This window comes from Parasteatoda tepidariorum, chromosome 1, assembly GCF_982258835.1.
Source record: "Parasteatoda tepidariorum strain Cologne lab strain chromosome 1, Ptep-v5.0, whole genome shotgun sequence".
Classification (NCBI taxonomy): Eukaryota; Metazoa; Arthropoda; class Arachnida; order Araneae; family Theridiidae; genus Parasteatoda; species Parasteatoda tepidariorum.
The window spans coordinates 116,792,817-116,816,340 of NC_141755.1; the positions used below are offsets into that span (position 1 = coordinate 116,792,817).

Here is a 23,524-nt window from a genome sequence, read left to right on the forward strand (position 1 = left end):
TTAAACGTAAAAACTAGAATTAGTTATAGTTACTCGTACCAACTCGTATCGTTACTCGTATCACAAGATGAATATTCGATTGTACATTAACATTACTTTGTTTAAATTCCCTATAATCCATAATGATGCACCCGATTAATCAACTGTACTTGATTCTGATATAATTTGATCTGCACTCAATTATTTGATTATTAATTTCATCATTTTTTGTGCCTACTGTAATTTTGACAGTTCATTAAACCGTTCCAAATACTAACTAACATTTTAATGAGTCTCATTTGTTAAACTTTAATCAAATAACTATTTATTAATACTCTATCTTGCTCACATATGATCAATCGAATGTTAAGCGTTCTTATTATCATGTGAAATGTTTCTAAAACAATTTTGATAAACTCGAGATTTCTACTCAAGTCTAATATCAAAGCAAAGCTCGATCCCCCTATTAACTGAACCACTTTTTTGTTAGACACTTAAACCGATTAATTCTTTAACGGTTGCTGAAACTACCATCTATTAGTAATCTGCCGCACATTATTTGATCATTATTTAAACCTCGTCTGTTAACTTTTTAAATCACTTTCTAATGTTAATCCTATTGACCGTTTATTGCTATCATATGTTCACTGTTAAACCTATGATCAATTGAGTACTTGTACTAGAAGACCTAACTTACCCACACATGTGAACTAATGACATGAGCACTAACTAATCTTAATGAGCAAAAGGGCGTATTAAAGTTAAGTTTCTCTACATAAGTAAGAATGTTAATTATCTACCGCACCGTATCGCACATCGAATTAGTCTACTTTTATTTATCTTGCATTTTTTATTTATGTATTTTATTATAACGATGTTATATGTATGTTTTGTGTACCTGGCAACTTTGATGAATAAGTCTATGTTCTACATATACTCTACTCTGTGTAAGTATATAGTGAAAGAATTTAAATCTTTGTGAATGAACTTATTATGTGTTACTGAAGAGATACTTGATGAAGATGACTAATTCGAAATAGAATGGAAAGAACAGCGTAAAATATTCCACCTTTCGATAACCAATGCGGATCGAAATACCCACACTACGACACTTGCAGGTATACCATTGAAAAAAGTCTTTGAGTGAATCTTTGAGAAAGAACTTAGAATGTGTTACCGAAGAGAATTACTTACTTATCCAATTTACCTAAGCATTCTTGTTTTCGTTGTGAAAGATGACACCAACACAAAATATATTTTACTTACATCAACTGGTTTAGCATACACAATATATCATCATAATATATCATTTTATATAATACATAATATATCACTTTTTTAGTTATTATAACCTCAAAATGGCGGAACATATCCGGCTCCATCGTGTCAAGCGTATGAGATAAATGTTAAGCACAGATTCAGCTGACTCTGAGCAAAATACGAAAGTTGTCTTTAAAATTCTCTCTGCAAGTTTTTCCTTAATGCGATTCGAAAACAACTTGCCATTTCTGTAGAATTTCTTCTCACTTTTAACAGTCTTTTTCAATTTTTCAAACTGGTTTAATTTCCACTGAATCCCTGTGTTATTCTGTATCCTTGGAGAGAGAAAAAAAAACTGGAGATCCATCGTCAGAGTGGGATTGCCTAGAACAACACGAGAAAAGTTTCATTACACCCTTTAAGAACTTTCGAACAAAAAATGCACAAATGGAGCAATAGTATTTTCATCACCATTGAAGTTAGATTGTGTATCAAATTTTCCTTATTAATTAAAAAATGAAAAGATATTTGGTTGAAAATCTATATTTCCGTTATTCATCTATTTGAATAGACAGTTTTAAAATCCTCGTTTACTTGAGTAGAAAACAGTGGTCTTCTGAACGTGGACGAAATTCGGGAATATCTGTACCCATATCTATATTAAAATTTTAAAGTTTGTGTTTGTTTTTCCTCTTAAAAAGTTCCCTTGTAAATATACAAGAATTACACCTTAAATACATCTTTCTTAAAATTTCAAATAGCGTACAATTGTATTAGAACATTTATATTAAAATAAAATGAGATATATTTTGCAGTATTTCAAACATAACCAAAAAGGAAGGTTAACTATTTTGATAGACTGTCAGATTGAATTCAGAAACTAATGTTTTCATCTTTTTAAACACACTTTACTTCTGTACCAGCTATAAATAAACTAAGGCTCTAAGTTATTTGCAACTTGAACGGTCTACAGGTCTTAAAATGAGAGAATGTTGTAAAAATGAGCTAGTAATAATGTAAAAATAAATTTTTAAAATGCCCTAAACTAGCAGAAGTGTTTTAAATTTGAAACAAATGCCTCGTGATTGCTCAGGGGATAGAGCGTTCGCCTTCCAATAATGTGAACCGGATTCGAATCCCAGCGATGTTTGGTCAATACGAATTCCGCATCCGGCTTGCACCGACAACAGTGATGACGTAAAATATCCTCAGTGGTAGAAGGATCATGGGTTAGAGTCCTTTTTCCGCCAGGCTTACCGTGGGAGGTCCTCGTGGTCTTCCTCTCCATATAACGCAAATGCGGGTTAGTTCCATCAAAAAGTTTTCCACGAAGGAAAATTTCTCCTAATGCTTAAACCAGTAGTTCCCTTTCCTTCTGGATTGGGTTCAAAATTACAAGGCTAATTAGTTGAACACTGATTGTCATGAACCCTCCCTATTATTTCAACAGTTTTTATTATTAGTTTCAGCAGTTTTTATTTAGTAGAAGTCGAGAAAAATCAAAATGAATTAGTTTTAAAAAAATAAATTGGTGACAAGAATAAATATTTAAATGGGGGAGAATTAATATTTAAAAGGCTTACAAGACGAACTTTACTTAAGCGTAAAATGTTATTCCTATTTTCGTAGACGGGTTAGAATACCCGTCTCTCGAGGTCTTTCTTTCCATGTAACGCAAATGCGGGTCCTTCTCAAAAAGTCTTTCACGAAGGCAAATTTCACCTAATACTTGATCCAGGAGTTCTTCTGGATTGGGTTCCAAATTGCAAGACTACGTAGTTGAACATCATTAGTCATAAACCCAAAAATTGGGTTGGTTGTTCAACGACGGTTATAAAAAAAATATTACGTCATTTCAAAATGTAAGGGAAAGTGAAGGGGTACATTGTGTGTGTTGTTAATTTTACAAACAAAAGCAATTTGTTATTCAATCAGCCTGATTCAGATCCTATGAAATACTATTTTTCCTTTTATAGGGATTTTTTTTAAATATTTCCCTAAACATAGGGATATTTCAGTAAACGTCAAAAACGAGAAAATTTTAATTTATTCGGGAGAGAATCACGCGAATTCCAGTAGTTTTCCCTAAAAATCCAGTAGGGTTGGCAGCTATGTGTGCTGGAAAAAAACGGACCACTTTGAATAACTTTTGACAAAATGATCGGATTTTCACGGTCAAGGACCCAAACATAATTGTTAGAGAAGGTGACCTCGAATATACTAATTTGAGCAGACAATATTTTAAGTTACGAAATCAGACATAAAAACGCACTTTCTCTGAATAAACATACCTTTTTTTCAACGGATTCGCGTTTTTGACTCCCAAAATAAAAATATTTTTATTATTTTTATTTTTAGTAAATATTTGTTATTTGTTATTATTTTATTAAATGATAGTTTAAAAGATTCTAAATAGTTAAATACATAATACCTTTACGCTATTTCAAAGCCAAATACAAAATTTAAAGGAAATCAGCTGAATATAGTTCTTGAGAAATCGAAATAGTTTTAAAAGGAGACGATAATTTGATTTCTATATTCAGCCGATTTCGCCCAAACAACCTTTCGCCTTTACAACCTTTACATACCTTACAATTCAATTTCCCACTATATTAATAAGCAATGTTTAAAAATAAAATATTAAAAATTTTCTACCATTTATTTTTTACATGGAATTATCCATGGAAGAACGAATTTTATATTTGTGAGCAAATTTTTTTTAATTCGCTTAAAAAGTTTTTGAGACATGCGAAATACACAAAAAGTAAAATTAATATTAAGGGGTACAAACTTTGGATCGCTTTCCTGACCACTTTCCTTTTGGGGTCAGAAATCCGAATCCGTTGAAAAAAAGGTATTTTATTTTAGAGAAAGTGCGTTTTTATGTTTTTTTCATTTTGTAACTTAAAATATCGTCTGCAATAATTAATCAGCATATTTGAGATCACCACCCTCAAACAATTAAGTCAACTCAAAAAGTCAAGTTGGCGAAAAGGAATTTTTAGTGCACAAAAAAGTTTTTTTGAAAGTGTCCTAGTAGGAGCAAGCATTGCATGATAATATCTTAAATTTCGTTGCAAAATATTAGATACTTTTTAAAACTCATAAAAGCTTTTAGCCGTAATTTTATTTTCATTTTGGTTCAAAAAAAAATTCTGGTTAACGATTTTTTTAAGGTTAATAATCATCTACAAGGATTCAGCGTTTCGAGGCAAAACTCAAACTTGAAGTTTCTAGGTCAAATATTAGCTAACACTTGCCATAAAATTGTTACTTAAAATTTTTTTTATAGTTTACGTATGGATTAACGATGTATTAAAAAGACTATAAATATGGAGTCAAAATTCAAACTTGTGGTTTTTATTGTTTGAAATTAGGTAGAACTTGCGCTTTTCAGGAAATTTTTTTCGTTTTTAAGGGATGCAATTTTTTTCTGATGTTTAACGTAGAAATGCCAACAAACTATTCACGAAAGTGGTAAAGTGGCAGGCAGACCCATATAAATATTAAAATTTGCGTTAGTTTTTCCTATTTAAAAAATCCCTTGTCAGAGATGCCAACTGCTCCGGACACGCCAAAATAATTAAAAAAACGGTAAATAATTACCAAGCTAATTTTGCAAATATTTGACTATTTTTGATTGCTTTTTAAAAGGTATCGCATGAAATAAGTACTATAACTTGGTGAATTATATAAGCCTACGAATTATTTATAAATAGTGGTGGATAAAAATCTACTAAATTGAATTTATTAAACCAAGAATCACAATTGATATACTACCACTTCAAAATATATATTTGCTGTCCGGAGTAAGTTGGCATCTCTGCCTTGTACAAGAGTTAAATACAAGAATTAAATCTGAAATACATCTAGCTTAAAATTTCATATACGAGTAGCATACAATTGTATTCAAACATTTATATTAAAATGAAATGAGATGCATTTTTCACTAATTCAAAAATAACGAAAGAAAAGTTAACTATTTTGATGCGCTGTGAAATCGAATTCAGAAACAAACATTCTCATTTTTTTAAACACACTGTACTTCTGTACAAACTGTAAATAAATAAAGGCTCTAAACTATTACAACTAGAACTGTCTACAGGTCTTAAAATTAGTGAATATTGTAAAAATGAGCTAGTAATAATGTAAAAATAAACTTCAAAAAATGCACTGAACTAGCAGAAGTGTCAAAAAACGCAAAACATGGCTCGTGATGGCTCAGGGGATAGAGCGTTCGCCTTCCAATGAGGTAAACCGGGTTCGAATCCCAGCGATGGTAGGTCGATACAAGTTTCGGCTCCAGCTTGCGCCAACCACAGTGCTGATTTAAAATATGCTCAGTGGTCGATCGTGTCTGGCTAACCGTGGGAGGTTTTTGTGGCTTTCCTCGCCATGTAATGCAAATGCGGGTTAGTTCCCTCAAAATGTCCTCTACGAAGGCAAATCAATACTTCACTCAATATATCCAATATCCAATGCAACAATCGTGGTAAAAATGTCAATAACATTAGTTGTAGAAATAATCATGGAAGCTCAGGGGATAGAGAATTCGCCTTCCAATGAGGTGAACCACTTCCGAATCCCAGTGATGGCTGGTTGATACGAACTCCGGCCACAGTGCTGACGTGAAAAATCATCAGTGGTAGACGAATCATGGGTTCGAGTCCCCTACCCGTTAAGTTAACCGTGGGAGGTGTTCATGGTTTTCCTCTCCATGTAACGCAAATGCGGGTTAGTTCTATCAAAAAGTCCTCCGCTACGACGCATTTCACCCAATACCCCTTGGCATCCGGATTGGGTTCAAAACTTGAAGGCTACGGAATTGAACATCAGTAGTCGCAAACGCAAACTTGGGTCGGCTGTTCAACGACGGTTATAAAGTAAAATAAAAATGTAAAGCAAAAAATAAATAAGTGCCGATCTCGTCAAAATTCGGGCTTTACTCATATGTTATGTAAACTCATATGTTATGTAAACTCATATGTTATGTAAACTCATATGTCATAAAAACCAATAAAGTTTATCGCTGAATGATGAGCAGCTTGAATAAATTGTCGATAATTTCAGATTCTCAAAAGTGGTCACAAATAGATGTGATCGCTACATAGAGGTGATCTTTCCTGGATGCTTCACTTTTCTTGTTAAAATAAGCACAACAAAGATATTTTTCTAAAACATTAGTTTAACAAACAAATCTTACCCAATCAAGAATGAGTATCTTCTCAAACTTCAGCTTTTCTCTTAGCTGTTTCGCTGCAATTGCTACAGAATTAAAGAAGCAGAAACCCCTGTAATATTAAAGAATGTTGGTGTAAAAATTTAATCTTAGTTTATAGAGAAGATTCATTCTACTTTAATAATATAGAAATATATTAAAGATTTTGAAGGGCAATGTAAATGAAAATGTTTTAATTACTATTATTTATTTATTTTTTAAAAATGCTATAACTAGGCTATAGCTTTTTTAAAAATGCTTTAGCTTTGTGAAAGAAAATATTAAAACAATTTCCACAAATATATCCCAGGCAGTTTTGAGTATATTTAAATTTAGTAAAACATTGAAAATAGATTGATAAACTAATTAAAATATAGTAATACATTATTAAACTTTTTATGAGGGCATTAATCTTTTTTGCTAAATTTAAGAATTATTTTTGTAGTTACAAACTGGATAAAAAAAAGTGCAAGAAACAAAACATGATGAACTCTCAAAACTATTTGCAAAGTAAAGTATTTCAAGATTAATATACGCTATTTTTAAAAAGTCCACCAGTATCTAGAATTTGTTGACAATTACCATATTACTAGTTGAAGTCATAGTCTTGTATGAAATTGCTTTTTTTTTATTTCCTAGAAGGTTTGAGAAACATTTCTGTAAAAAATTCTTTTCATGAAACAATCCCACTGTTTTTCCTGGCTTGAATAGAAGGCTCCATGTGAAAATGAGAATTGCTCTCTTACCCTAATCCCCCTAATTAATTTATTCCCACTTAAATTCAAATTATATTTCCTTTATAATTTTAATTTATGAATTATCCCTTTATTTTAATAGCATTTTTTTTAAGTTAGAGACCAAACCCTAGATTTTCATGCATGGCATAACTTTTTTTTTTTATCACTCTGATACTTTTCTCCCTCTCTCTCTCTCTCTCTCTCTCTCTCTCTCTGGTACTCTTTCTGATACTTTCATGAATTTAAGACGATAATTTTAAAATAATTATAAATATTAAAGTTTATTTTATTGTATAGAAAATATGTAACACGATAAATTATCTTTGTTAGAGTGATGACTGTAATATTGCTACAGGTTAATTAGATATCTGCATATATTTTGGTTAAAGATAAATGCAATTTATTTCTGTTAAAATATATCTTTATTGTAATCTATATATTGTTATATGATATATTTATACGTTATTATTATACGATATGCATATATATTTCAATAAAAAGCATTCAAGGAAAAACTTACATTGCTTGTTGATGTTCTGCATGATGTCCAGGAGGACGGACGATAGCAAAACCATTCTACAAATAAATAAAATATTTTATTGAAAAAAAAAGTAGACTATTTGTAGATTTATGTACAAATCTTGTAAAAAAGACTAAACAGAAAATATACTTGGAAAAAACATCAATTGATCTTCGAAGCTTCTTATATAAATTATTTTAAAATATCAAAATAAGTATTTCATTTAAAAAGTGCTGTTACTGTTAAATCTGTTACTCTCTTTCCCCAAACTGTTTTAACCAACGGTTTGGTGCTTTTTCCCCTTAGTTAAAATATGTAATGATGAAATTATTTGTGCTACTGCATTTTATTGCTAAAGTCTTCAACTCCTCAGTAATTTTTGTTCTTTAGTGACTTAAAGTATCCCTAAAAGCTTTAGTCTTGGAAAAAAGTAATGTTTGAAGGAAAACGAAATTAAATATGCAAAGAAACAATGTAAGAAAAACAAAATTATTCTTATAGAAGTAATGAACAAATTAATTAGTTGATTTAAAAGATGTAGAAGAGCAAAATATTTTCTCAAGGTTATTTATTTAGTAACATTTTTCTGTATGATGATTGATAAAAAGCTTATCATTGTATTGCATAACTATCAAGCATTAAAATATAGATATTAATAACACCTCTATTTCATCTGTTGCTACTTTCATGGCCAATTCAACAACACATCCAGCAGCCATTCTTGCAGCACTTGCTGTGTGTAGATCATTCCAGGTTGTGCCAGAATCTACACCAATGCCACCACAAGACAACATCACAAAATTCTTCATTGGAAGATCAGCTGCAATTGATTAATTATTAAATTTTTATTTTTAATTACTATTATCATTAAATTATAAACTTATAAAAGTCATTTGAAGTAAAAGAAAAGTTTCAAATTACATTAAAATTAGATTTTAAACATTTTTTTAAAATTTTCATTTTAAATTAAAAGGGTTACAAACAATAATTTCAATAAAATAAAATAATTATATTATTCAGTTTCTTGAATTAAAAATCTTTAATTTTATACCTATTTAAACTGAGAAATGTATTTCCATGCAGTTAGAGGTTAAGTAGTTCTTTATTAAAAAAAAGAAAAGATTTATATTTTAAACTCATATAGTTTGCCGATACAGAATGTTATTAGAGAAGTAAAACAGTGCTTAAATAATTAAGTTTCAACTTCATGATTATCTTTATTTAACTTAACAAGATAAAAAATTGAATGAAAGTTAAATATGAACAAGAAATTGTTTGAAACAGACAAAAGAATTGGATGATTTGGTTCTTTTTATTTTAAAATTTAAACTTAATGTATATCTCGGTGAAATTTAAAAACTGTTAAAAAAAAGTTTTTACAACAATAAACTGTTTAGTTTCTCCATATATTGTAATCTAGTTTTAATATAACGTAAAAAATTTTTTAAACCTTTGTATGAATGAATAATCATGAAACTGTTATCAAAACAAAAAACATTTTAATACCTAATTTGCTGGCATCAAGTTTCGGTCGATTCAAAGGATTGGCCCCAAATAAGAGAGTATATGATTCACTAAACAAGCAAATAAAAAGAAAATGTAATATTTTAATAAACTGTAAATTTAGGATTTAATATAAATTGTAAAAATGCACATTAAAAATTTTTTCAAAGCATACCTATGACAAGACTGGATTACTTCTAGGTGTTGCTTTCTTGGATCTGACTCTCTGGAAAGAATAAAACAAAGTTATCATTTAAAAGTTTTTAAACACTGAGAATGAATATGAATTTATTTTATAACATAAAATATTTCCAATTAGAATATATGTCATTAAGTATTACAGAAATTTAATTACATGTAATTGCCTATATTTTGCCTACTTTCATAAATTTACAATGTGATTGAATTCTTTTAATATAAGCTTGTTAAACTTATAACCTCTGTAGTTCTAATGATCTTTTATTTCAGTCTTCTTTAAATCACAATAACATCCTTTTTTGAAATAATTAAAAATTTATATGATTACATACCTCAGCAATTCTATTTCATTTAGGCAAAGGAAAATGTTATTTATAAATGTCTGGTTATTGCAGTAATTTAATAATTAGCTTATAATTAAAAGAAACTAACATGACAGTTTATGTATCATATAGCGAGATATAAGATTTTAGAGATATAAAAATAACATATTTTAAAATATAGCTATCAAATTTCGTTCAAGAATGCTTTAGTATATTTTTCATCGAAGTTGCTAAAAAAGCTTAAGCTCTTCAGCATCTTGCAAAAGTGAAACTGTTTTCGGAAGCATTAAAAAATATATATAAAAAAAAATGAATAATTACATTTCCCCCTCCCAAAAATGGCATACATTTGTTAATATTTTTCTATTTATTAAGTTAATACTTTTCTATTTGTTTCCATATACTAAGTCTTAAGGATACTTTTGAGGAATTAAAATATGGTTAACTGTAATAATTAGAATGCAATACAAAATATCCAAATACAAAATTCTTCAATAAAGGCAATTTTTTAAATATGACCAGTATTTTGTTCATAGGAGTCTATTTTTTATGACACTCAGTCTATTTGAGTTCTATCACAGAACATTTTGTCTTTCTTAATAACCTCCTAATATATGTGGATTCTCCTTAAGGTAAGACTTTTTTTATATTTTTATCTACACTAGAATTTTCTCTTGAGCTAATTTGATTGATTAGATATCCAATGAGTTTACTTTTGTATTTTTGGCAATGATAAGACTTGTTTAGTATAGACAAAGGCTATTAAAAACACCAAATGAAAATAAATGCAAATATTGTGAACATGACAAAAAATTAAGTTGAGATCTTTTGACTATTTTGAGCCATGGGATTTGGTTATCTGTATTTGTTGCACCATTTAATTTTACATCGAATCATTAAATAATTGCATAATTATGAAAATGTGGCATTGTAAGATTATGAAAATGTCAATGGACAAAAATAAAATTTATGTATTTATTTGTTTTATATAAATGAGATTTCTTTAATATTCGAAATTGCCTCTTACCTCGCATCTATTAAGAAGACTGGTTTCCTGTAACCTTGCCCATATACTTTGTAGGCGACCACCATGTTCAGGATGATGAGCATTGCTACCACAAACACATTGATGTTTTAACATAAAACTGTCGTACACAACACCTGTTAAAAAGTTAAATTTAGTATTTTTTTTTAAAAAAAGCAGAGCTCAAACTATTAAACAATAAGGGGTCCCAAATAAATACTTAAATGATTAAAAACAAATTTGTAATCAAATCATTTACAAAGTCAATCAGAATGAAGGAGGGATTAAAATCATCAAAAGCCAGTTTAAATAGAGTTACTGGAATGTACTTGCCCTTCATTAATAACCAGTTTTCAGCTTCAATCTTAAATAACCAAGGTTTTTTTATAATTTTAATCCACCCTTGATCTAATTTGTTAATAATTCATCTGATTTCAATAGCTTGTTTTTCTTTCTTTTAAGTATTACTCTGCAGTAGCCAGAATGTTTTTAATATAATTTTTATAAAGTTATTCTTTGAAGAAAGAGGTTTGCACCTGATGAGGAGAAGGAGCTTGCGTTTCCTGAAGACTTCCAATCGGACTAAGAGCAGCAACAAGAGGTTCGAGACAGAGGCCTTCCCAAATGATGCCTGATGTATAGGTACCTATAAATGATCAACTAAAATCAGCTTTTTTACACATATATATTGAAGTATGTATTTCTTTAATTATAAAATTTTTGTTTTTATTTGTTTTCAATTCATGAAGTTAAAAAATAGAAACATTGGAGTCATCTAGTTGTGAAACCGGAAAAATTATGAATTAAACATATCAATTAGCTTCAATAGGAATATGCTCTCATTTCTAAACTTTTTACAAAATTTTTTAATACAGCAGATATATTCTTCATGCTTTGTATTAAAAGCAGCAGGCTTTGCATCTGGAGCAGTGTTTCCCAACGTGGGGCCCACGCCCCACTGGGGGGTAATTTGATTGTTAAGGGGGGCAGTTCGAAAATGGACTCGACAAGAGTTTAACCTATTTGCTCCGGGCCATTTAAATACAATGCTAGATTTCGGTGCCAACATTGTAAGAAAAAAAGCAAATTCTTAAATAATTGCGGTCAATGAATATTATAAACTCGTTTGATGAGACCAAAATATCAACTGGGTTTTTGGCGTCGTCAAGTTAACTAACCTCCCTGCGGCATATGGCAGGCTCCGCGTAGACCCCTTGGCGCTTTAAAATTTCGCTAAACAATGCAGTCGTTCGCATCTGAATGGCCCGTCGCAACTTCTGTAGTGTTTCGCAACATTCAGTGATAGAAATCAATACCATACTATGTCTTTTATGCCTGCAATGCAACAGTAAAGTCTTTAATTACTGCTCACACTTCAACCCATAATTGTATTCTTGAGGCTAGTTATGAAATTTCTTTATTCATCGCTAAACTTGGAAAAAATCATACTATAGGAGAGAATTAAATAAAACCGTCAATATCAGCATTTCTTAAAACGGTTCTTGAAAAAGATGTAAAAGCTATGCCACTCAATAACAATACTGTTAGTAGAAGAATAGACGAAATGAGTGAAGATATTGAAAAAAAACTTGTTGACAAGCTAAAAACAAGAAAATTCTCAGTGAAAATGGATGAATCAACTTTGATAGACAGTGCGGCAGTATTGATAACTTACGTAAAATATATTGATAAAGGGCATTTTGCTGAAGAAATGTTGATATGTAAAAGATTAGAAAGCACCACTACCTCCAAAGATATTATATAATAAGCTAAAATGATATTATATAATAAGCTAATATGATGGGCAAGAAAAATTGCTACTTAAAATTGATGAAAGATGAGAATCCAGAAATGATTCTTGTGCATTGTGTTATTGCATAGGGAATAAAGTTGTGCATAGGGAAAACTTGGTAGCTTAAAACATCTCGCCTGCTCTAAATGAAGTACTTACATTCAGTAATAAAGTGTATCGATGCTTTTAAAGCTAATGCCAAATGTGAGCTCCTCTTCAAGCTGTTTTGTGAAGAACAAAATGCAGACCATGTGAGACTTTTACTTCACTCTGAACTAAGATGGCTCACTAAAGGGAACTGCTTGAAAAGATTCATGAAACTGCTTGATACTCTTAGTGATTTTTTAAGCGACAAACCTGATATGAAGTATCTGTTAATAGTCGAAGGAATTTGTGAGTTATTTAGCCAATATCTCTGAAAAACTAAATATAAATAAGCAACTTCAAGGAACAAATAAAACTCTTGTTGATACAAAAACGAAGATATTTGGTTTCATTACCCTTATTGAGTTAAGTCTGAAAACAAAAACTTGGATCAGTTTAATTGTCCCCAAAAATTAAAAGTAAATGATGCCGTTTTACTTGTTATTGTCGATCATCTGAAAATTCTATCGGCTGATTTAAAAGAATGATTTTCTGATTTAAAACAAATAGATTTTTCAACACGGATGATGCAGTCAATGTCAGTGCATTTGTCTGTTATATGAAGTATGCAGTATCAAGAAGAACTCTCAGAAATGCAAAATGATAAATCAGTTAGAACTATTTATTTTATAAAAGGAGTGATGGCATGGCTTTGTGAGGAAACAGAAATCAAGTACCCAAATTCAACCAAATATGCAAAACAACTATTGTTACCGTTTCCATCTTCATATTTAACTGAATGTGGATTTAGTGCTGTAAATGATTTACTGGTAAAAAAAAAGGAAATCGCCTGGATATAACACAGTGGGGAGACTTGAGGCTTTAAGTTTCTTATATGAACAATTCAATTCTTTAATATTAAAAATTATGTGTATGTCACAAAGGGGGGCATAAGAATTTTAGAAAGGCTTGAGTGGGGCACAGCACAAAAAAGGGTTGGGAAACACTGATCTAGAGTATTTATCAATAATTTTTTGGGAAAGATTTCTGTATCGTGATTAATGGAAGAAAATTCGCCAAGTCTTGACAATTTTCAAGTAGTGGCCCACAAGAAACTGAAAAAAAAAGCAGAAAGGGGGACCAACTCAAAGGGTATCGCTCGTAACCAACCTCTACATGTTTTTTGAAAAAAATTTGCAAGTTTAAAATCATTTGGCCCCTTGGAAATTGTAATTGAGGTGACAGATTACATACAAAATATTCCCATTCTTTATATACCAATGTGTTCTGTATGGAGAATAATTTTAAATCATTATAACATTTTCACCTAGATACATAATACATAAAGACAAATGTTATCGACAATGTCAACTTTCATCCATGCAATGGTGTCCCAACATAGAATTGAGTTAACATGTCATATATTCTAGTGAACTGCAATTAAATAATTGTAGTGGTAGACACACTACATTACCCCTTCACCAGAATTTTATCTGTGATAGAATCGATGAACAATACCACTAGTTGATTCATTGCTGTTTTGTGAATAGACTGGAGAGCTGTATTAAGTTCACTGGATTTTGATCGCTGGCCATGACAGTTACATTAAGATCATACATAGCTCCTGCGTTGTCATTAGCAGTTGAGTGTATACAGAGAAATATTGTGTAATTGAGACTGAATAGCAACAGCGTGATGATGACGGATGACTAATCTAAGTTTGGGACAGAAATAATTTAGAAATGATTTCTTTATTTAGAGAGGGATAACGACATAAAAACTACACTCTTAAAAATTTAACTATTTGGAAGAAAAGAAAAGCATCAAAAGCATTTTTTTTCTTTCTTGATATTCCATAACCTGTTAATAGTAGTATATATTTTATAAATTCAAGTTAGATTTTACTTAGAAAAAGAAGAACAATTTTAAAAAGTTCCAAAAGTATTTATTTTGGAACTAAAAATAAAGAAACTGATAAGGAATGTACAAAAGTTTTAGACAAAAAATATTTTAATTCTTGAAGTTGCAAATTAAATCAATCAGAAGACCTCTTACTTGTTTGAGTAGATTATGTTGCTGCTGCTCACAGAGTCTCTTTTCGTATTGTTTCGTAACGTTTCGTCCTTTCATATTGTTCATTTTGTTGAGGTGATAAAAGTATGGCTTGTAATTGTAGCATTGGATGACCAAGAGGTAGTGGAGCTGACTGTGTTCTCCCAAGAGAACTTTGAATGGTTCTAGAATTGAAATAGAGGTAGATTGTTTAATAAACTCATGAAACTAACAGATTGAAATACATTCCAGTTCATTGAAATATCTCAACAAAAAATAAGCACCTTTAAAGTACTTTTTAAGCATTCAAAAAAAGTTTAAGCACTATTACATTAACAAAATGCAAAATAAATTTCAAAGACTTTATATGATCATGATAAAATAACTAGTTACTGACTAAGAACTCTTTTCTTGATTATATTAGCCACCATGAAAAGATAGATAGATTTTTTGGTTCGATTTCAGTAGGTGTAAAATGAAGCCTGAAATTTCAAAATGCAGCAGAGTTGCATTTGAGAGTGCAAGAATCCCATCGAACCCAACTCAGTAGTCAGTCCCAAGTATTTCATCAAACATGTAACATGTTTGGCGCTATTATACGTTACGGGTCAACGGCATGGATGGTGGTTGAATTAATTGTGAAAACTCTGAATAGAACAACGTGAAAACCACACTTTTGCATAATACACAGCAAAAATCGACAACATCTCATTTTCGAAAAGTGAAAATTAAGCAAGGGCTTTTAAAAAACGAAAATAAGCACTTTTAAGGTCTTTTTAAAAACGCTATGAACCATGAACTCTAAGTTAATCCAGTGATTATACAAACATACCTATGTAACCTTTGTGCATCAGTGATTGTGGTAGGATACTTGTGATGCCAGTCCAGTATTTGGATACTTGTTGTAGATGTGAAGTCTCACTGTAAAAGACATTTTTATTTATAAAAATAAATATTTTAAAAAAATTAAAAAATACATATATTTATTAATTCAGATGCTTGAATATATCTATTTTTATTTCTATAAACAAAAATGTTAGAAGAATATATATTATAAAGTTTATACAGAGTAACTAAAAATTCAACTAACCATTTCAGAGGGATAATAAAGGACACTAATAGAATAAAAACTGATTGTAGAACATGGTGCAGCAAACGATATTCAGAGGGTTGAAATCGTGAATGGGGCAAGCGTGACCTATTTCTCAGTCCATGCGACTTTTTCATATGAAGTCAAATTCAATCACTAGTTTAAGCAAGACTTGTGGACACACTACAGAATAGTACGGTTTGTCATTGATTTGGCAGACTTCAAAAGCATAGGTGTCATCTCCATGTGCATTCGAGAATCGTTTTTATGTCGTTGTAGACTGTAAAATCCCATTTCCCTCTTAACGTGGTTGGTAATCCCTTGTTCTGTGTTACGTTTTTATCCTTTTCATATCTAATATCACCCCTATGAATTTGTGAGTCAAATTTTGTAACATGCTGTATATTAAAGCATTTATAACTAATAAATTAAATGTATTAATGTATTTTTACTTATGCAAGAATTATAAACAGATTAAGTTTAACAACAAAAAAAATTAAAAGAAATATAGAAATTTTCACGTACATTAATATATTTATTATAATTTAAACATATACTATACATCGATTTCAACGAAGTATTTTTGCATTTAAGTTAACAAAGAATCAAAGTTATTGTAAAACAAAGCAATAGTTTGAAGCTGATATCTTTCAATTTGACTTAAAATTAAAAATTTATTACGTTTAAAAAATATTTGCATGATTAATTGCTACTTGGACAACTAGATTTTTAAGAATTAGAGAGTATACCTGGTAATGCTGGGTAATATGTTAAAGACTGTAAGACATTTGATGCAAGAGGCATTCCTAGTCTTATGGTGGAAATATCTCTTTCCTGTACTTCAGAACCAGCTGGTACAGCACTTTTACCAATTTCCTGTAGAGTGGATAAAAAATGTTCAAGATTCAGTATAGAATATGATAAAAATAGAAGTTGCTTTAAAATAAAATTGAAAGAAAGCTCATTATTTAAATTAACTTAAAACTTAATTCACCATTGTATTGCCCTTAGCAAAAGAGACATATGCCTAAAGTGAGAGTTTTAAAGAAGTGAACAAGAACTGTGCACTGTTGACCTCTTTAACCCTTTGCTTACGGCTGGTACAATATGTGGACCACATGCGATGGTACAACGTGGTTTACCGTAAGCAAAGGGTCAAGTAATGAGGGTGTTTACAACTTAACGTCTAAAGAACTTGGAGGGTATGTTATAAGTAGACAGCGGATTATAAGCACTAAAAAACGGACAAAATATGCATGCAAATATGCACTAAAAAACTTGAATATATGCTCTTAAAACTAGAAATATGCATTTAAAATAGAAATTAAAAGTTCAACTTATTTAAATACTACTACTTACTTTTTCCAACAAGCACAGCTAAAACATTTTTTTGTTTTTTCTACACATTTCTGAAGAAAAAGGCTAAAACTGAAGTATGATAAATGAGAGAAGAAAAATCATTGCATTTTCCGGAAAGATTTTATAAAGTGAATAATTTTGGTTTCAATACACAACTAAGTGTTTTTCCAAATTTTAAAGGGTGAATTGATGTCGTCGGTCATCAAAGATCATTTTGAAAGCAGAAAACGACCTCTCCACGTCAACCGATGTCATTGGACAAAACTTGTACAATTTCGTACTCATTGGTTTTACTTTCTCTGGAAGTTCAGTTCCGTTTCCATTAAGAAAATCATTTATCTTCTTCACTGCTGTAAAACCCGAATTTTTGTTTTGAGCGAAACACCATTTTTCTTTTACTTTCTTCCCAACTGAGTCTGGAAGAGCATTGATGCACTGTTGAATTTTTTCAATTTCGGCTATGGCCTCAGCCAGGGGTTGCTCCGCTTAAGAAAGAAAAGTGAGTGTCAATTATGGCCAAGTCCTTCTGCAAAGAGATATCCTGTAGTAATTCTTTTGTGACATAAACTGAAGAACAGGAACTGTCAATTGCATCTACAACTGTCAATTGCATCGAAATTGTTAGCGTAAAAACGTGCAGCTTCAATCCATGTACCCCACCTAGTTATCACAGGCTGTGGAGGTAAGAGCAAATCAGGATACACTTCCTTATACAATTTTATGCTCACAGGTGCCTTGAGAAAAACTTTCTTGATACTAGAAATTAAATCATTCACAGAGGAGAATACTTCTCGAACAGTCTCAGCCAGTCTATGAGCAGCATGAGCCAAACATGTAATATGAAGCATTCTGGGATAAAAAATTTCCATTGCTGCTGCAGATTTGACCATATACGGAGCAGCATCACTGACAAAAATCAAAACATCTTCAGAACCCTCTCTATCAGGCCATAATAATCTGATAGAATCATTGACAAACCTTGCTATGGTTGAATGATTGATTTTTTCAATGGCTTTGCTTGCTAGAAGATGTGGTCGAGTAGGAATATTATCCATTTTTCCAGAAATAAAATGAGCAATATAGTGACCGCACTTATCTGTCGTCCACATCGACTTCAATCCATATAGGGCCATCTCCAATATCTCGTCGAATATCATCCAGTACTTAGTTATATATCGGTTGAAGGTATTTCTTTCTTAAAGTCGATTCATCGGGAATGACCTGATTGGTACAATATTTTTTTTAAAAACTGCTTTAAGTTTGGATTATTCACCTTTTTTAAAGGAATATTGCTTCTTACTAAGGCTTTGCATAAATCACTAGAAAAATCACTTTCCTTTTTAGCTGCTTGAACAGGAATAGTTAATAAACTTTGAACAAATCCTTTTGTATTCTGCTTTTTCTTCGCGGAGTGAGCATTAGTCTTTATATGTTGATCAATTTGGTACTTTTTTTTCACAGGAAATGTGTTTTTGACAAATCACACGAAATACTATTTCCCCATCCGTCGTAAAGTCCTTCCCATAGTCCGAAATCCATGTCTTCATTAAATTTGATTTAGTAGACTTAATTTTGGGCATATTATGAAATTCAGCAGTCAAAAATCACGTTCGAAGCTTCACTAACTACGTATTCAACTGATGGATGTCGAAACTATCTATCTATCAAATGGACTATCGAAATATGTTAGAATAGCAGCTCTCTCCGAAAATGTATTCAGTCCACCTTTTAACTAATCAAGCATAGGAAAGGGAGGTAATTTTCTACCTACCACAGAAGCCTTATTTTTCCCACACAGATTGACAATTATTTATTCCAGGAAAAGACATCCCTTCATAAAATATCTGACCATCCCTTTCTGAGGTTTCTATGACGAATGTTTGTTTGGGTGGGCCCTTTGTACCCCCTTCCCGACACACACCTCATTTCTGCATCTTTTTCACGTGATTGCAATCACCCCCCGCAACATCAATCCAGCTGTCCCTTTCAGATGATAAAGAACGACAAAACAAAATTTAAAGCGTTCCTTATGATAACATAAAAAGAATAGTGATATGGTTTTAGGAGGGAAAAGCCATAAAATGCTGAAAATATGCATTTATAAGAGCAAATATACCTTTTTATGCATTTATATGCACAAATGGCAAAAAGTGCTAAAATATGCAATTGCATATGCGCGTATGCAATTGCATATTATCCGCTGTCAAGATATTACCTACCAGAAAGAATTGCAGAAAAAGTAATTTTTAGTTTTCCTATAATTAGAAGGTTTGAATTTCCCCTTCAAGCGAAAGCTCATCGTAAAAAATCACCAAACCCATAATTTTGCTTTGTTTGCAAACTTGTAAAAAATACCACCAAAACTAAGTTTCACTTAACTTTTGACTTATAAATTACAATTTATGATTCAGAAACTTTAAGTATAAATTTTCCCTGCGTAGGCTATTACAAAATGGTACGTTAGCATTGCTTATAATCCCCCTCAATTTGTCAGAAAAGAATCATCAAATCACATTATTACTAGAACGATGGTGCATCGCAAAATACCTGCCAATTATATGCCATCCTTATAATAAACACTATCATGCCTTAATCTTCTTTATCATAAAGACAAGATCGGTAAAACTCAAAAAAGTATCAAGACTTGAATGAAGTTATTAAATCATTTAAAAAATAATATTTTTATGATAAGTTTTCGATACTGTACATTCCTTACGTTTAAGCCCAACTAATATCATTTCCATAAAGCATTAAAACGGAGCAAAATATCCCACAGGAACTTTTGTCTGCCCGTTTAATAGGATTTTCCATTTATCATATCTAGCTGACCACACTCGACTCGTTGAACATCACCAATATAACTCTTTAGATGTTGATAATTCGTTCTAGGACGCCATTTTATGTTTCCTGAATTTCATTCCACAATTATCAGTTTTCCATCTCGATCAATTTTGTAAGTAAGTCTTTCATATTTTTTTATTGATTCATTAATATTTTCAATTAGTTATAAGACAAAGTGTTCGACTTAATGAAAGTTTTATAATGCTGTTTAAAATCTATATTAAGAATGGTGGGGAAAATATTTAAATAGCATTTTATTTTTTAAAGTAAAATATTTGTCAAAGTATAAAATAGACTATAATTAATGGGACAAAATTATTTCTTACACTTTTGATAATTTTTTAATAATTTGGTAAATAAAGTATTGTAAGAGTTCGATACAACAAGTATTGCATGTAATGACAAAATTCTGTCATTGAAGATACCAAAAATATTTATATAACAATTTAAAAATTACTCCTATTACGACAAAAATGGTTTTTTAGGGGAATACATTTTTCTACTGTTTAAGTGAGCAATGAATGAAAAAAGGAATGAGAAGGAATTTATTACAACTAAAAAATACTGTTACTCGTTCTATTGTTATAAAATTCATTGGTGTCCCTACAGCACGATGTTAAAAATGGTGACTTGGCTTACTGAAAGGACATTAACCATAAGACACAAGAGTTCCAATATTTGATCAAAACTATATATCGATTTGCGACTACCTAGACACGTAGTAAGAGTAACAAAATTAGAGACTTACACGCTTTGAGACTATTACGGTTTGAGACTACCACCACTTGAAACTTTCATGACTTGAGTCTCACGACTTTCAACTCCACGACTCAAGTCATGTAACTTTCATGACTTGAGTGAAACGACTGAACTTGAGACAACCACAAACTGAGACTGATTCAACCTGAGAACACAACCTGAGACCAACTTGAGAATACCACAGACTGAGACTTACACGACTTGAGACTACACAATCAATTAATGTTATGTGTTATCTCACATGTTTATTTGGAAGCTAAAATAAACATTAGCTTGTTAACCAGGTGTAAATTTAATTTTTTACGCCTCTTCTTATGAAGAATTTATACTATGCATTTTTGTTTTGAAATCTGAAATTTATTTATTAATATAAATTGAATTTATGGAAACACACTTCGTAGAGTCAAGCTTTAGCATTAGTTTTAAGCAATGGTACAGCGGCCTGAATACTAAAGGGTCGAAAACTTAAGAATTGGAAGAAGAAAAAAAAAGAGACAAAAATTTCATTTAAATCTTTCATTGATTGCAAGTTAGAACAAGTTGAAGAAACAAATACTGTAGTTTTAACTATTCATGTTTGTATACCGTCGCCTTTCAACACTAAAATACTCTAGATCAATTTCAAACCTAGTTGAACTCTGTTGGGCTAAAGTTCAATTTATAGAATTTCTGTACTTTTTAACCATGAAAGTTAAATTTTTTCTCCAAATGATAACCCACTAATTTTGGAATCTTAAGCTTGAAATCACGTCGTTGTGACCGCAATGTAAATTATTTTTTCATAGTTCACCGGTAAAAAAAGTTTTACGGCCAAAATAGTTTCAGCTAATTTATGACTTGAAAATAACAAGCTTGAACTTTTTTAAACGTTAGGTCATTGTAATTATACGTTAGTCCAAAAAAAAAATCATCGTTAGTACTCCAACTGAAAAAAAAGTTGCGTTCAAATAATGTATTAGCTTACTTTTGACCTAGAAATGAAAGTTTGAGTTTTGTCCACTAAACTTTACTCAGTCTAAGGAATCATTAGCTCAACAAAAGTTTTCGTTAATCCATATACCAAAAGAAGTTAAAGCCAGAACAAATGTTTCCTCGTTAATGCTCGAGAAAACACAAGTTTAATACATACCTTTAAACGTTAATTTATTGTAAGAAAGCGTTAGAACTATGCAAATTGAATAAACTTTTGTTAACCTTCAAACGGTATATTATTGTAAAAACGTTAGCACTATGTTAACTGAATAAACTTTTGTTAACCTTACAGTTAAAACATCTTAACGATTGTAATATCAGACGATTGTAACATTATCATTTTGACTATTATTTGTGTTAATTCAGAGCTGCCATCGCATTGCTTTTGGTAGTTCCCTCCTTCCTAAAGGGAGTAATTAATATTCTAACCGGCAACGAGCAAGCTTATCCGGCTTAAGCTCATTTGTTTATGTTTTGTTTTCCTAATTTTTAATAAATGTCATTAAGTTTAATCTTGGTGACTATTCAATAAGTCCATACTCAGTAACCGCAGGTACCACACTGTCGCACAGGATTTTTTATGGATCTATTTGAATAATTATATTCAATTTCGAACTGTTTATTTTGTTAACTAAAAGATTACTTTCCTTGCGAGAGGCAGGAAAGAAGATTTGCTGACTATTGCTACCGAAATGGGCGTTGCGAACGTTGAAATTATTCGAACTTAAGAAATGCATAGTAGAAAACGAAAACTACGAGGAAGATTTTGTGAAAGAATTGTTGAGTTCACTTATAGAAGAGAGAAAACTGCCCGGATGTCATGTTGGCAGCAAAACACATTTTCGAGTGACACGCCCTCACCACGCATGTTTTGAAATTTGTGATGGGTACCAATTGAGGACAATCTAAGAGCTGTTCTCTACAGTCAAGAGGTGCCGAAGCTGGCGGCCGCTATAGTCTAGACCTTTGATGTTATCTGAAGATCCATGGAAACGAAGACAACAACAATCTGTAACATATCTATAATAGCGAATGCGGTTGTGATCCTTTATCATATCACAGTTTAATCACAAAGCAAACACTTACTATTTGATATAGACCCATAAAAATTACTGGGTGTTAAGTCTGGATGTCCCTGGAAAAATTCGGGGGGGGGGGGTCGTCATCTGACCCGTCCTATCCAACTACTAGGATGTTCATTATTAAGGAAATCATAAACGTCTGTCTGATATTGAGTAGGGTGTTCTCTCTCAGTGAGAAATGAGGAACGCATAACTTCTTGCAATTGTGGTATTAACTACAGTTGCAGCATATCAATGAATATAAACACAGCCGCGTTCGCGACCATTGATCGTTGCATGTTGCAGAGAGCGCAACAAGAATTTGACTTAAAACTTGAAGCTTCAAATTGCATATTTATGATTAAAAAAATTGTGGTGTTTCCTTGTCAGATAAAACAAACTTCGTTAACGTGCTGATAATATATTTTTTGTTATAAGCATTCCAAACCCTCACAGGGAATCGGGATACACTATGTATATAGATAACATCTAAATATTCCGTAGTTACACCAATGGAACACGAAACTTCGATATAAATTTTATAAAAATATGAATTTTAAGATAATAGAAAAGCAAAGATAATTAACGGACAATTAAAAGCAAATTAAAGATAAAAGTTAGAAACGACATATATTCTAGTTTTTTCGATTATTAAAGCATTTAAAATTTTGGCACACTGTGCCTTCAAAAATATATATTTAAATGTAGTAGGTTTTGAATTTTTAATAATTTTTTGTTAACTTTATAAAAAT

The 23,524-nt window shown here is 31.1% G+C and overlaps 1 protein-coding gene and 1 pseudogene across 2 annotated transcripts in view; both read right to left on the minus strand.

Moving 5' to 3' along the window:
* Positions 1 to 455: 455 nt before the first annotated feature.
* On the minus strand, positions 456 to 14,951 carry LOC147816759 (histone deacetylase 7-like). The gene is made up of 9 exons (XM_087149221.1): positions 14,694 to 14,951; positions 11,299 to 11,408; positions 10,766 to 10,899; positions 9,393 to 9,443; positions 9,221 to 9,288; positions 8,377 to 8,534; positions 7,715 to 7,770; positions 6,443 to 6,530; positions 456 to 1,623 (listed from the first exon to the last, which is right to left on the minus strand). The coding sequence occupies exons 3-9, from the start codon at positions 10,846 to 10,848 to the stop codon at positions 1,609 to 1,611; spliced, it is 519 nt and encodes a 172-aa protein (XP_087005347.1). The 5' UTR covers positions 10,849 to 10,899; positions 11,299 to 11,408; positions 14,694 to 14,951; the 3' UTR covers positions 456 to 1,608.
* A 5,864-nt stretch (positions 14,952 to 20,815) lies between these two features.
* LOC147816760 (beta-ureidopropionase-like) overlaps positions 20,816 to 23,524 on the minus strand; it is a 33,537-nt pseudogene continuing 30,828 nt past the window's right edge. Inside the window, exon 10 of the transcript XR_015431378.1 lies at positions 20,816 to 20,946. The product of XR_015431378.1 is annotated as a beta-ureidopropionase-like (transcript). The remainder of the gene's footprint in view (positions 20,947 to 23,524) is intronic.

Excerpts from the sequence above, each read along its gene's own strand:
- LOC147816759 (XM_087149221.1), bottom strand. The coding sequence starts at position 10,848 with ATGCTCATCATCCTGAACATGGTGGTCGCCTACAAAGTATATGGGCAA. Across the intron at positions 9,289-9,392 it reads GTAATCCAGTCTTGTCATAG|TGAATCATATACTCTCTTAT; the intron begins GTATGCTTTGAA and ends TTGCTTGTTTAG. Across the intron at positions 7,771-8,376 it reads TAGCAACAGATGAAATAGAG|AATGGTTTTGCTATCGTCCG; the intron begins GTGTTATTAATA and ends ATTTATTTGTAG.